This window comes from Myripristis murdjan, chromosome 15 (assembly GCF_902150065.1).
Source record: "Myripristis murdjan chromosome 15, fMyrMur1.1, whole genome shotgun sequence".
Taxonomy (NCBI): Eukaryota; Metazoa; Chordata; class Actinopteri; order Holocentriformes; family Holocentridae; genus Myripristis; species Myripristis murdjan.
In genome coordinates, this window is record NC_043994.1 from 5,671,831 (window position 1) to 5,687,030 (window position 15,200).

A 15,200-nucleotide genomic window follows, 5' to 3' on the forward strand; every position below is an offset into this window, starting at 1 on the left:
TAAAGTGTCTTTTTCTGGAATATGTTCTGTAAAACAAAAACCAAAAAAAAAAGTTTTTATAGCAGCTCATATTGGTCAACATATAGATAAGTAATGATATCATGCCAATATATCTGTGGTAGACCAATAACAGCTGATAATATCGACCAACCGATATATATATTGGTCTGGCATGAATAAATAAAAAAAAATGAAAGTCACGTCCATCACACAAAAAGCAGCATGTCTTGCAGTTGTACTGCATCACAGTGTCTTGAACCCTCTATATGATGGGTTCTGCCGTTTATGATTTTGAATGTTGGTCCAAAATGAGTCTTCAGAGAGGCCCTCGCTCCACATTCTGCCATCAAACCCCACTGTAGCTTTGCTGGGGAATCTCAGAGAGACATTGTGTTATCTACATTTGGCCAGTGTCCCGCAGGAGTGAGAAACGAGAGAAAAACAAAAATGGCCCAGGAATGCAAGCTTTATCACCAACGGCTATTTTTATTAAGTGTTATAGTGTAGGTATTTTCCTTTCAGGGGCAATGTAAATGTGTCCCGGGCCAACAACTCAGCAATTCAACAGCAACCTTCTTCACACTCAGATTATTTTAAAAACCACACTGCCAGGCTGAGGGAATCTAATTTACTGTGGGTTTTTTGTTTTGTTTTGTTTTGTTTCGTTTTTTGAATGTGTGAAAGTGGCTACAGAGATACACAGATACAGAAAAATAAACACAGAAATAAAGTACCAAGATTTAAATTGAGCTCTGGAAGACACATAGATAGTACATACCTAACCTTTCAGCAACACATGGAGATATATAAAGACAAAAGAAAACTGTCATGAATGGAGCTATAGCCAAAAAAGATGCTATATATGTATCTATACTTAGAGGGATGAAGAAAGTTAGTGAGAGCTGGAGGCAGAGGAAACATCCACAGATGTAAACAGAGTTTGAGTGAAACCAGCAGAGGGGGGAGATGATGGAAGGGATGTACTGAATAAAACTGAAGCCAAATATAACGTGGAGATAAAGAGACAGATAAGTAAAATGTACAAAACCACACCGCAGCCTATGAGGGGAGGGAAGCGAAATGAAGCAGAGAAAAGGCAGATCCAAGCTCTCAGTGTTCCCAAAACTCAAAGGGAGCTGCTGCAAAGACTTGAAGAACATGTGTGCCAAGGAATAATGCACTGTGCATCGTTGCTTTCCATTGCATAACTTGACAGCAAAGATGCCAGGTTACAGCCTCAGCGTGTTCATGTGTGAGACAATAAATCTCTGCAAGCTTCACGGGTGTTCTGTGGCTGACCCTGTGATCTGACCTGCCCATGGATGAGGAGAGTGAACAGAGAATTTCCCAATGGGGATCGATAAAATGTCACAGTATTATTAACAATGTCAAACCAGGAGAATGCCAGGTGTGTGTGTGTGACCGCTCAGCTGGACGTGATGAAATCCAGCCAGCTAGTGCGGAAGAGAGAGGGACTCACCCGTTGCTAACCACAGCGGAGTGTCCAAAACGATTGACGTCCCTGTGCAGCTCAGGCCTGGGAAGGACAGTCCACTCATCACATGCTGAGGACAAAGACACACACAAAAGTGTCAATTCATAACTGTGTCTACTGTCTTTGTGAGTATGTGTGTATCTGTGAGTGTTTGCAAGCACCAAGTCAAAAAGCGGCAATGAGGAACACAACAGTAAGCATTTCCCCAGTCTTTAAAAACCATTTAAACAGAAATATTCTAACTTAAATGACATGCAAAGTTTACATGTGATGTAATACTGCAACATATTCCATATAACAACTGGAAAGACAGCATACTATCTCTCCACCCCTAAAGAGCAAGAAACCAGGGCAGACAGATACTGTTTGCTGGATCTCTGTCATTGTATGTCATTGTTTTTGGAAAGAGCTGTTGTTGTTGAGTTTTTCCAGCTCAGTCACCAGGAAAAATGCTGGTATGTCTAGAAACCAAGGATTCGTTGAAATGTCACATTTTTAAGTTTCGTGACGTACTATAAAGCCAGTGTTTGCAGGCAGGTGGGGTGGTGTATGGCACGATCAATAGAATTTTCCATCTGCGGATCGGGGTTCAAGTGTCGTTATGTATTTTTTTTATAATTATTATTATTCTAGTGACTGAGTTGGTTTTGACGGTTTGAGCTCCACGTACAAATACCCATCCTTCATCGCTGTGTTGAGGTTCTCTAGAAGGTTGCTGCAGATTGGAAACCTTGCCAAATCACACAGAATCTGTATCAAAAGATTACACTGCAGGGTGGGAACTGGGATAATAGCTATTTGTAGTTCTGGTGAACTGTTCCTTTATTAGTCGTTTAACAAGAATGTAAAAGCCTAGATTTTAATGCTGCCTCTGCACATTCAGAAACTGTCCTGTGAGGCTGTGATTGTGTACATTAAAGACGATAATCTTAAATAGTACAGTCTATTAGGTGAATGACATACATATGCATATACACACAAATGTTAGGATTAAACACGGTAACCCAACAAATGCTGCAGTCCTTTAATGGGCCAAGCAGTGGCAAATATGTCACCTTGACCCATAATGTGACCTCTTTCCTTGGAGCTATCTGTAATTTTGAAAATGCAGGAATGATATGCTGAGATACAGCATTCCCCCATGACACTTCAAAATCTGATCTGGGATTTCTTATATTGCGAGTGATGCACAGGTGCATGAACAAACAAAAGAATTAATAAAAGAAGAAGTAGTACGCTTAGAACCCCCCACAAGATTTCATCATGGGAGAACAGAACTCATTATCTCCAACCTTCTCATATCAAATCATGGCGATGTGCAAAACTTAGGGAAGATAACCTGGCAGATGACTTCATAAAACTTTATATCACGTCAAACACGTTCCCCCTTTCTCTCTCTCTCTCCTCTCTCTACCTCTCCCTCGCTCTCTCGTTTACACTATCAGTGGAGCTATCATCTCTGTGTATTTTAACATTCAGATTTTACAACTCTCTGATGTTTTAATGACCCCTACGTGCTCCCATTACATTAATATGGAAATGAATATGCGTGTGTGTGTGTGTGTGTGTGTGTGTGTGTGTGTGTGTGTGCGTGTGCGTGTTGGTGTAAATGTGCCATTTAGCCAGATGAGCCCTCCCTGAACGTAAACGGAGAGCCGGGGAGTCGGGGACGTGCGGACGCCAGGTTGCTAACGACCTCGTTAAGCAGTGTGCTAATTGGGAGCGCTTGTTTAAAAACGAGGGACGCGGCAGATGACACGGTGCGAGGATGAGGGGGTCGTTCCAATCAGCTGCGGCAGGAAGGAGTTCATCACCAGCAGGGGTTAAAGGTCAGTCATATTAACACGCCAATCAGAGTGACGCTGATATGATCAAGCACAAATGAAACCTGGGTGCATTGGAGCAGGTGAAGATGTTACAGAAGACGGGCATTTGCATAAGATGCAAAAGTTCTGAACAAGCAGGTTTTTGTACTAAACTGATTAAAAATGCTTTGAATTCATGGTAATTATCCCTAAAGGCCCTGTGAGTCACCCCCTGCCCCACTTCCATAAAGCATGGATCATTATTAGATTAATGAAATTATTAGACTGAAGTGAGGATTCATATTAGGCACAACACCCGCTGGTCAAAATCACAAGTTGATTTTTAATTTTTCATTACGTTAACAGTGTTTAACTGTGTTCTACTACAGGGCAGGGTAAGATAAGTAGCTTGCTCAAGAACACACCGACAGCAGCAGAGTAGGTTAGAGCATTATTCATTCACTTCCCCCAACCACATATAATGCTTTTGAACAGGTTTGAGACACTTTATTAGACAAATAATATTTTTCTTATGCAAATACGCATTTTAGATTACTTTATTCTTAATTCTTTACTTTTGCATTTAATAAAATTAAATAAAAAAGACAAGAAATATACAGTAATATAAAAATGCACGCGTGGGATGAAAAAAGGGCTTGTAAAAAGAACCCATCTGACACTGACATTAAAGACAGCTGCACATGCTTGCCACAAATTTACAGACAAAACAGAGAAGAAAATGCAATTGCCACAAAAGCAAAAAAGGAAGGACCAAGGACCTCATAACATTACATTGTGCTGTGCTCTGTCAAGAGAAGTTGTTCTTTTTTTTTTTTTTTTTCTTTTTTTTTTAATCTGAAATGAGGAATGACTGTGAAGTGAGGCAGAAAAGCTGTTCCATATGACTGGACCTCTGTTCCTGACTGAAAACTGGCCAAAGCTACTTCTGTAGAAGTAGACTAGATGTAGAAGATCTGGTGTGAACAGTGGATCAGAGAACTAGTTACAAAGAAACTGTGAAAAGAAATGGGAAGTGAATTGTTAAGCAGCAGTAGTATGGAGTTCACTGATGTCAAATATGTTTAACATCTCCGGGGTTTCAAATAATAGGCCAGTATGAGCAATCCAGCTAGAGTTGGTGACCATTCTAACTTTTTTTAAAATAAAAAAATGGGAAATAGCGCTAAACGATTTATCGTTTTCTGATAAAAATTGCGATTTCAGAAAGTGCAATCTTGAGATTGCAAAAGCTGTGGGTTTTTTTGCAGCGATCCTGACTAACCCAGGATGTTGTGTCAACTATTTTACACATACATGCCGTCTCCCTACCATCCCACATCATCTCCTGTCAAGCTCACCAATCAGAAGCGGCATGCTATGCGTGAACAGGTCACGCTAATCAATCAGAAGCAGCCACTGTCCAGGTGACGGCATACACACCCAGTAACAACAAGCTGGTGTCCCTAAATAACGTGTTTTGAAATGGCTTCAGCTGTACCAGAAGCGGAGTTAGGGGATTTAATCCCAAAAAAGCAGGACGTCGGTCATATGGGGGTATTTCAGGTCTGAGACTGCAGACGTGCACCGGAAACAGGTACTGTGCAAAGCCTGTTGAGCAAAAGTTGCAACATCCAGCGGCAACACAACTAACTTACACCAGCACTTGACTATAAAGTCTGGTGAAAAGTCGTAGCAAGTCCTTGCCAAAGACATGGTGTCTGTTACCGCAGTCACCAGAGACAGATTTCAAAACCGCCTCCGCACGCTGGACAGAAGATATGATTCCCTCCCACACCTACTTCAGTCAGGTTGCCTGGCTGATGAAATTTCATGTACTTTTGATATAATTTTTAAATATTAAATTTATGTTGATAATATTGTCTTTTTGAATGTCCCTTCATATGAATATATTTATTTCTGTATTTGGAATAATTATTAAAATTTAAGGGAGAGGGATTACTTAGTCTTTATATATAATAGTTTGTGTTTCCCCGAGATACATTTTTTCAACTCTTTAGTCAACCAAGATTTACAAGCCTTAGGTCTGATGGCTTAATTTTCACATAGAAAAGATTCATTGCAAGTGCTAAGGAATTCCTCGCTGAAAAGATTATACACCTTAGACATCAATCGTTGTCATAATTTTATCCCATATAATACCAGAGATTTTGTCAAAAAAAGTTTTCACACTGGACATCTTGACATGTACTGAGAAAGCATTTGCAACAGCTTACTTAATCTCGACAGAATGAAAAGCATCAAAAATACCAAGGTGGTCTGATATTTCAGTAGAAAATATACCAGACTCTCAAATTTGTCTGAGTCAAGTTGCAGTAAATTCCTACTGAAATCAGATGATAGGACAGGGTTTGTGCTGCTTTGCAATAGTGTTCAGCAGTTCATCAAGATTCCTCTACAAAAGAGTTAACAGCCATGACAGCATGGCCTGGAAAACAATATCAAATAGACTCTTTAACAAAGTGGGATATTCTACCATTTATATATATTTTCTAGTACTCAAAACATTATTGGAGCCATTTATTGAGTAAAGTGAGTCACTGAACCAAGTTTCAGTAAGACTCACGATAGAAAATGTAAAGACAGTTACCCCTTTTCCACCAAAGAGGTTCCAGGGCTGGTTCGGAGCCAGTGCCTGACTTAGCACCGGTTCTTTGTTTTTCCACCGCCCAAGCACTGGCCAAACTGGTTCCAAATCGGTTCCAGGCAAGCACCAACTTCGAGCAGGGGATAAACAGGGGCCAGAGAAAGAACCGATGACGCGACCCACCACGTCATTGCTGGGCGGGGTTACAGACCCAAACGGGAACGGTGAACGCTATAAACGTATAGCTAAACATAGTCGTTGTTCGTTCCAACCATGAATACGGCGGGTAGCCAACAATAATTGCGTTTCCGCCTCTGGATCGCAATGTAGGCTTGTAAAGACACGAGCAGTATTTGCAGCGCTACATGTCGCCCATTTGTCATCCAGGTTGGTTATTGTGATTCCGAGCGAGCGTCAAGCACACCCACACCCACACCCACGTGATCACATTTTACGCTGACGTAATGACGTGGGTCTGACTTGGCTCTGCTTGGCTCTTGGCCAATGGAAAAGCAAACCGGTTCTTTGTTGGAACCAGTTAAGCACTGGCTCTAGCACCAGCACCGAACTAGCACCAGGTTCTTTTTGATGGAAAAGGGGCTAGTGAGGTAGCACTAGTAGGCAGCAGTCAACAAAGGGCTCAAAGTGCTTTAGCATATGAATATGAAACAGCGTAAAGAAATGGAAGTCTTATATTCTTCTCTAGACACACTGATTTTAAAGAGACTTTGGTGTAATAGATAGATACTTAGATAGGTAAATACAAGATACTTGTAATATTTGCTTGTATCTTATATTTTGGTGTCCATAGCAAGAGAAGCTGAAAAGAGTCAGATACTGCTAGTGAAAGAAGAGCAATATCGTAAATATGCATCCGCTCCCTTGTCACATGCCTCTTTGAGCTTTACCCACAGTTCAGGTCATGACCTGTTGGCTTGCTCATCGTATTTTCTGTTGTGATGTGCACATTCAATCTCAGTTTTGGGTCAAGTTCAAATTTATCAGCTATCAGTTGTTAAGCTTTAGATTCTGTGACTTGCCATGATTCATTTCTCTCATCAGGTACTCCATCGATGAGATTGATGATCCTCCTTGACTGACTCCAGATATTGAGATTATAAAGCGACTGTCATTAGAAGATTGCACAAGCAGAGACCTGTCAGAGATGGTTTTAAGGTTGGTGGAGATATCAGAGATTTTTTTGCTAAACCTCATCCATGTCTTTGTGAGAGTAGTGCAGGCTATTTTTAGGGCCCGAGCACTGTTTTTTTTTTATATCCTGTGCGTCTTTCAAAATGTTGTCAAGCCTTAGGTTAGCAGAGTCAACAAACATTTGGACAACTGATTTCAGGTTTTGTCTTTGTGGATGCGTCAGGTCTTTGAAAAACAATTTCTGTTGTTCAAGCAGCTCATGCACCATTGACAATGGCAAAGAATCCTCCTGTTGATTGGCTTTTTTGGGTGGCACACACTGACAGGTAAGATTGACAGAAAACTTTGAGGTGAAACTATGAGATGAGTCTTTGTACCTGCAGTGCTTATTGCTGGTTGCTGGATGATAGTGTGTCAGCAGGAGACAGCCAAACAGCTTTAGGTTATTGCGGAGCTTAGTGCTGAAGTAGGCCGAAGCCGGGGAGGATCCACAAAAAAAATCAGTTTGCAGATATCAGCCATAACTTTTAACAGTAATATTGAATATCTGGACAAAACACTGTCAAAATCAAGTGGAAAGTTGATGTAATCTTGAGAATACCAAGTATACAACTATTATAGCACAGAGGGTTTATACAAAGGTAAGAACTGTATTCGGTCCAGTGCAGAGTTTTAGGTAGTTGAGGTTTTAGGTGGGAATATGATAAATTATTAACAAGACTAATCTATGAGCTGTTACTGTACTACTTATTGTACTACCTACTACTTCCTTTAGGTGAGATAGTAAGCTACCGTAATATGTTTAACCAGGATTTCTTTCCACAGAACTTGGGAGAGGTAAGTACAAGGACTTTCATGGATTTCTCTCCACAGGTAAGTTTAAAGTGAGCTGTGTTCGTCGACAATTGGCAGGTCATTACAAAACAGTTTCACCAAAGAAACAGATGATAGAGAAAAGGTTAACTTTGAAATTAAGACCACATAAATTCAACTTTAAGACTACTGAATGACTGGTAAAGCATGCTATTGATCAAATTAAATGTAAGAAATTCTAAGATTTTTAAAAGTCAGTCTGGGGGAAGTCAACCAGAACTGAACTCTATTTCTCAATTTTGCACCAATGAAGTTCTGACAGCTGGGTTACAGTTTAATATAACCCATACGGCCTTGTTTCAACTTGACACAGCTTGCCGCACTTTAGCTTTAAGTTTAAATATTTTTCATTCCAAGTGCAAAAAATAAGCTTGAACTCTGTCAGGAACAAGCAACATTCCCTTGAAAAGTACAAGAAAAGGAAGCCGCACGATCTGAACTTTTATTTTCATAATGTGGTGTTCTAAATGTTATGCTGAGCTCGCCTTGGCACTGCTAGGTCCCACACAGCTCTGCTATGGAAATAAGGCAACTAACTGTTTATCCTCCAACCTCCAAGCTCCAACAAGAGCTCCACTCAGGCTGACTGATGAGAAACCAAGGCCCCATAACCATATAAAAACCCAGGGTGTGAGCCCAGTTATCTTGCCTAACTGGCAGAGGACGCACCTTCACCAACCATCCTAATACTGGAGCTGTTGTCCGCCAAAAAACCCCAGGCTTACAGATACGAATCAGTCACACACCATACACACACATACACAGTGACGCAGATTTTAATTTCCTCCCAGGATATGAGAAAATCTGTGTTAATAATGCATGGTGGGACAGAGAGAGAAATCATGAGTCCAGATCAAAGTGTGCCGTGCAGGCAGGGCTGATTGACAGTTTGATCTGATCTGTGCTAATGGAAGACTTAATGAATAAAAGGGTTGCGGGAGGATGGAGGAGGGTGGGATTGGAGAGGTGTGAAGTGTGCATGTGGGGGGGTGGTTGTCGCAGAAGGGGTAGTTTCAGCAGCAGCCACTGTCTGGTAGCAAGCCACCCACTGTCTTCCAAACAAGCTTCCAACCTGCCCTGAGCCTTTCAGTGGGGTGTGCCATGTGTGTGTGTGTGTGTGTGTGTGTGTGTGTGTGTGTGTGTGTGTGTGTGTGTGTGTGCGTGTATGTGTGTGTGTGTGTGCGTGTGCGTGTGCGTGTGCGTGTGTGTGTGTGTGTGTGTGTTTACATCTGTGTGTTTGTGCATGTGTGGGTGTGTGCCCGTGTGCGTCAGGTTGGAGAGGGCTACATTTTTAATTAGAGTTCAACCCCCCCACCCCCTACACTAAATCTAATTAGAAGTATGAGGATGGCAGGGTTGAGGGAGAGAGAGAGAGAGAGAGGGAGGAGGGAAAAGGATGGAGAAAAGGAGGGAGGAAGGGCTGGAGGGGGAGGAGAATTAAACCCAAATGAAAAGTGCCTTCCGTGTCGACCTGAATCTAATGTGTGGCAGCAGAAGCAGCTAATAACGCTGCGTCTCCCCTCCAAGGTTAGTGCGGAAAAACAAAAACAAATTAGCGCTCAAAGACCCCCGCTCGCAGCGTGCGCAGAGGCAGGGAGGAACGGAGGAGCAAATGAAGAAGCGAGGAGGGATGGAGCGATGTGACTTCCACAGGTGGAACTAATTAATTATCTCCTGGAGAGGAGAGGAGAGGAGAGGAGAGGAGAGGAGAGGAGAGGAGAGGAAATAAAAAAAGGGGGCAAAATGTGGATTCAACATGGGAGTGTGTAAGAAGGAATAAAAGAAGATGGAGGATGGAGAAAGTTGATAAATGTAAGCAAGATGGAAAAGTTTTGCGTGACATCTGCCTCTGAATCCCTCATACTAGATCAGCCTACTCAAGACTCCTATTGCAAATCCCAGCCTTAATTTTAAATTAAGTGTTGCAGCTTCAATTAACTGTGAGTTCACATAAAAAAACAACTTTCTTGTGGCCAATCAGCATCCATCACCTGCCAGCATTTAGCTGTGAACATGGCTTCAGAGGATAACTTAGTGAGAACACCAAGCACCAGTGAAAAACAACATTGGCTGTTGTTGCTGATGTCATTTTTATTGATGCTGCAATAGAAGTTGTTGTGGGAAAAAATCTTTCATTCACAGGGATAAAGGCTCTTTATAGGTGCTTTTTGAAGGGAGAGATGATTTTGGCATCATTCCAACTGGATTAGGGAAAAGTGTGATATATCAAGTGGTATTTCATCTTATCTCCCCTTATTGCACTGATGGCAGACCAATAAAAAAGCAGCCAGGCAAGCAACAATGATAGCGTCGCATTTGATGGTCGATGCTCACTCATGCTGTGGGGTCAAAAAGCTTCAGCATCGGGGGTGGGAGATTACTACTGGGAAACCTGAACATGCCCACAGTTTCTATGCATTCATCAGATTCAAAGTCTCATTCAACGTCTAACAATGGCAACTGTGGAAAACCAGTCTTATCATCTCACGCTGTCAACCAGTGATTTTGTAATCCAGCTAAAAGCACGTTCACATAAAAGAGGTGGGGGTTTCTAAAAAAAAATTACCAATTACCTGCAACATGGACAGATCCAGAGCGCCGTGTTTTATAAGATAAAATGAAACTATTGATCACTGCGAGGAAATTAGGTTGTTGCAGCATCAAAATGAATATGATTCAGCAGGGAATGAGAATAGGACATAAGCACACACCTAGAATATAATAAGACATAAATAGGGGAAAAAATCAATAAACAGAGGTATTAGACTAAATATAATTAGAGTGAATAAATGTAGGTTTATGTTAATATATGATGCCGACAATTCCAACAAGTCATGCAGATTGTAAAAGCTGGTGTGGGAATTGCAAAAAATGATGTTCATCTCTCAAAAAGAACAAGACACAGTGTCAGTGTGCACAGTCCCTGATAAATGAACAAAATTACAATAAATAAATAGGTGCAATACAGAAATAACAGCGAGTAAGGCTGGCTTTACATTGTGCATCTTGAATGCAACTTTCATAAGAGTTTCATAGGGGAACCATACAATGGAAATCATGAATTAGGTGTCATTCCAGGATTTTAATGACATAGCAACAGTAAACATTTCATCTGCAGTCTGCAACTAGGTGCACAAAAAGAGGCCCAGTGTCAAGCCAGCCTCACAGCGAAAAGTCATGCTGCTCCAAAGGATAAAAATGACTGCTGAAGAAAAGCTGCACATGGTGTAAATATGGGAGAGTGATTAAGACACAGTGGTCACTCTTTTCATTGATGGGGTTGGGAATATAGGTTTAATTTATTGCATTAACCACACTCAGGGAGCTGATAGAGGAATTTCAGTACATTTAATAGCCTATGCAACATCAAATTCCATTCATTATTAATTGATATATGCCAACATAAGCTATCTATTATTTGTTAGAAGCCTTTTTTATAACCAGAGTGGGCAAATGGCCTGAAATTGCTACAAACATTAATTTCATTTGATATAATAAATATAGCTTTGATATAGCACATTATCTTGGACGGCAGTGTAAGACTCCAGTGAGAAAGTGGGTATAGAAAATAGATGGACAGACTGTTAATTTGAAAGTATCCAAAGCACATTCTACATAATATTATTTATGCAGTAAAGATAATTTTAATGAGGTCCACAGGATCCTCTAGATATAAGGTCATTTTTCTAGCAGGCTGATGAGTTCAGAGGCTGGCTTTTGTAGACATTTAATAGCCACCTTGTAACTAAATCTAAATCTAAATCTAGCTTCACTGCCAGCTTTTTGTCATGGGTGAAGCTGACTGGGTATATACATGGTAGACTACTCTGTGTGGAGTATACCTTTTGCTAATATGTTGCTGGGTAGTTTAAAAGAAAGTTTAAATGAAAGTTAAACTTGTGTGGTGTGATGGACAAACTTTGCTCTCTGCTCTCTTGGGCTCTAAAACTGTTAGCAAGCATCGACCGTCAGATAAACCACACATCAAACGTGGCAGCTTGTTTCATTTGGTGTTTCATCAGGGTGATCATGGAGGATAAAACCATGATATAACAGTTAGTTGATCAAACTTTTCCTGAATCCAGTTGGAAGGACACCAATTACATTTCTCGCATCCAGGAAGCACTTTCATACTGCAGCATTTTTCTGTCTTCATAGCCTTTATCCCAATTAATGACAATTTGGCTTTGTTTGTTAGTTTTTTGTTGTTGTTGTTGTTGTTGTTGTTGTTGTTGTTTTTCTATTGCAACATGGATTTGAGCCACCATTACTGGCAGGGCACATTGTTGCTTTTGTACAGGGAGAGATGAAAATCTTTCCCTGTACAATGATAAAGAGGGACTAGCCCAAGTGATGTAGGGTTGGATTTAGGCAAGAAAAAAGTTAGAAATAAGCAGACGAAGAGGAAAAAAGCATAAGAAGTGAAGGAGACACAGCAGGGAAAAAAGAGAAGATGAGGGGGTCAGTGGAGGGGTACAACTCTGGGTCATTTCAAAATCTTTTTAGAGCTATCTTAATTCTGGGTTTGCATATTGGCCCCAGTAGATGGGTTTCATTCCATAGTCTCTCTGTGGATGACTGCAGACTGTTTAGTAATACCACAACAAGAATGGAAGTCAGTGTTTCCAAGCAGAACCCATGCTGGCCTGGTTGTAATATTAGTGCCATGGTGCTGCCCCTTCTCTAAGAATAAAAGCATGAGCTGCAAATGTAACACTGCTCTCAATAACATTAGCAGAAAGAGAGGTCCAACTTCTAAAGAGCAGTCACCACTGAGCATCAGTTACTTAGCAACAGCACCACTGTGACAGACACTGTGACATGGCTGCCAATATAAACCACAGTGAGGCATTCGGGTGCCCCCAGGCATAGGGGGCAGAGGCATGTAGCATTAGTGCCCTACAAGTCTAAGTTTAGCTTGTGATCTGCAGTCATTTCCAAGTCCTATTCCAGTGTTTATTAGCTCATAAAGCAGGATCAATTAAAAAAGGATTTGATTATGTTTTGATTATGTGGACATCTTAAAAAATTCAGTTTTGGTTAAGGCTGACATTGATTGTTGAAGTATGATGATGCAGGTTTTCAGTCATCTAGATTTGTTGTATATCTACAAGTAATACAAGGCAACTGGACTTTGTGTGTAGTCTTAGAGACATTTTTGAGGAAGCTTCTCAGATCATTAGCAGAATATCCCCAAGATTACACAGAAATCTTCAAGATTACTAATACTGCAGTTCAATGCACTTTAGTAATCATCTTTTTCTCCATGTTTGGACATTTATCTGATTTCCCGAATGCCATATAAACAAGAAAGACAGTTTCCATTATTGGGGTAAGGGATGAAGAGAAATCTGGCTAACACAGCTAGATTTCTAGCTAGATGGAGAAACCAGTTCTCATTTGGCCATGTCAACCCTTACTCAGATTTCTGAAAGTCTTTGTATGTGTGCACATTTATAGGAAGAGAGAGTGCATAAGGAAACTGGCAGAATGAACACAATAAATACACTGTACAATGCTTGGGAGAGTAAAAACATTCTGTTCTACATTGTCAATACAGAATGCTTGATGAGAATGCTGATGAAACCATGAGGAAACAAAAACAGATCAGCCGCCACCTGCTTCGACCCACCAGAGCAGAGGGGCAAAGCTCGGGGAAATCCCCACGCGAAGCTGACTAACAGGTGCTGTGAGTCGGCTGCAGCACTGTTGTCAGCAGCGGCAACAATCTGGGGAACATCAGGGGTTGGAGGAAACCTGATCACCGAGGAACCCATGTATACCGGTGTTTTTTTTTAGTAAGGTTACACACATAAACCTAATTTCGTGCCATAACCTGGTTACTCAAAACAATCTCATTTACTGTGTGCACTCAGACTCCAGCTGCCTTTGATGTAACTACTCAAACTCAAAATTGAAGTTGAGGGTTCATACGGTCCTGATGGATAAGGCCTCCTCACCCAAAGGTCCATCAAGCTCTATCATAAAGGAGGGTATAATTTAAAATAATGGTTGTCAACCTGAAAGCAAGGCTTGTTTCTTCAGATACCGGGTCTTCTTTAATAGCAGCAACATGGAAACTCACATACTCGGAGGGCTATTTTGCAAAGGCATGCGAGAGCATCGTTCATTGCTCTCCCAAGTGCGGACAGACTTTTTCCACATTTCCATTCATACACCGTCTCTCAACCTTGCATCTCATGCTGTCTCCCGTCACCTCATTTTCCCTTCATTTTCTCTCTCTGTCGGCCATCCCTCACTACGACCCTTTCATAGCCGCCCCCCTCCCACCCTCCTCTGCCTCTGCGGTGAGTGAGAGAAGTGGCTGGTGGACAATAAAGTCAGGCAAATCTGCAGATACGAGCATTTATGAATAAATAATGATATTTGTCAAGAGAGGGGAGGGTTTGCGCTGCGTTGAGGGACATGTAAATACTCTCATTTACTGCAAGTGTTTATGGGGTTCAGAAAAAAAAAAAAAGCACTGCATCCAATGCCACAGTCTTTCCAACTGCCAACTTTGAAAAGGGGTCTCTGTAAACAAATGCTTTATCATTTATTACCTTTAATTTCAGCCTTTATTCACAAGTTTATTCTCCACTTTATCCTATCACACCTTTATTGTCTTAAGATAATTCTGTTTCACCAGCCTCAGTGCTTCTCTCCCTCCCTAAATCCCTCCTTCATTTACTCTTTATTTCTCTCTCGCTCCGTGTACATCCCTCTCTCTCTACGCTGCTTTCCCCAATTTCATCTCCTTCCTCACTTTGAGCACTTTATCTCTTCAATATTCTCCTTGGTAGTTTTTGGCTTTTATTATATAATTTATGATGACAAGTGACAGGAGAGATGGGGGGGGGGATCTGAACCAGGAAACACAAGGCTACGCGATAATACCAAAACCAAAAATGTTGATTGTTTTGCTAGATTTGGTGATCCAATTCTATCATGAAGATTTCTGAGGACTAAACTAGTTTCAGCTGGTGGGGATTTGGCGACTTGCTCAAGGAGTCTTCAGTAGGGCGGATGCTTGCCAACCCGCAGCTTGACCCAGCTCGTCCAATTGAAGGACAGTCTCTCTAACCACAAGGCCACCCTGCACACCTCATTATACAATTACACGTGATTAATTATGCAACTGCACAAAACATCACAAGGACACGCTAACCACCTTTGGCTGCAGAGCCACCAGGATGCTTCTGCTTTAGCCCACTAGATTTTTCATTTTGCTCCCTTTATCTATGGATACCACTTCCACCCTATATCCATC

The 15,200-nt window shown here is 41.3% G+C and overlaps 1 protein-coding gene across 1 annotated transcript in view; it reads right to left on the reverse strand.

Annotated features, from left to right (window-relative positions):
* The window catches only part of atrnl1a (attractin-like 1a), a 311,529-nt gene that overhangs the window by 229,617 nt on the left and 66,712 nt on the right, over positions 1-15,200 (reverse strand). The window contains 1 exon segment of the mRNA XM_030071000.1: positions 1,481-1,565. Coding sequence (XP_029926860.1) covers positions 1,481-1,565 — 85 coding nt within the window.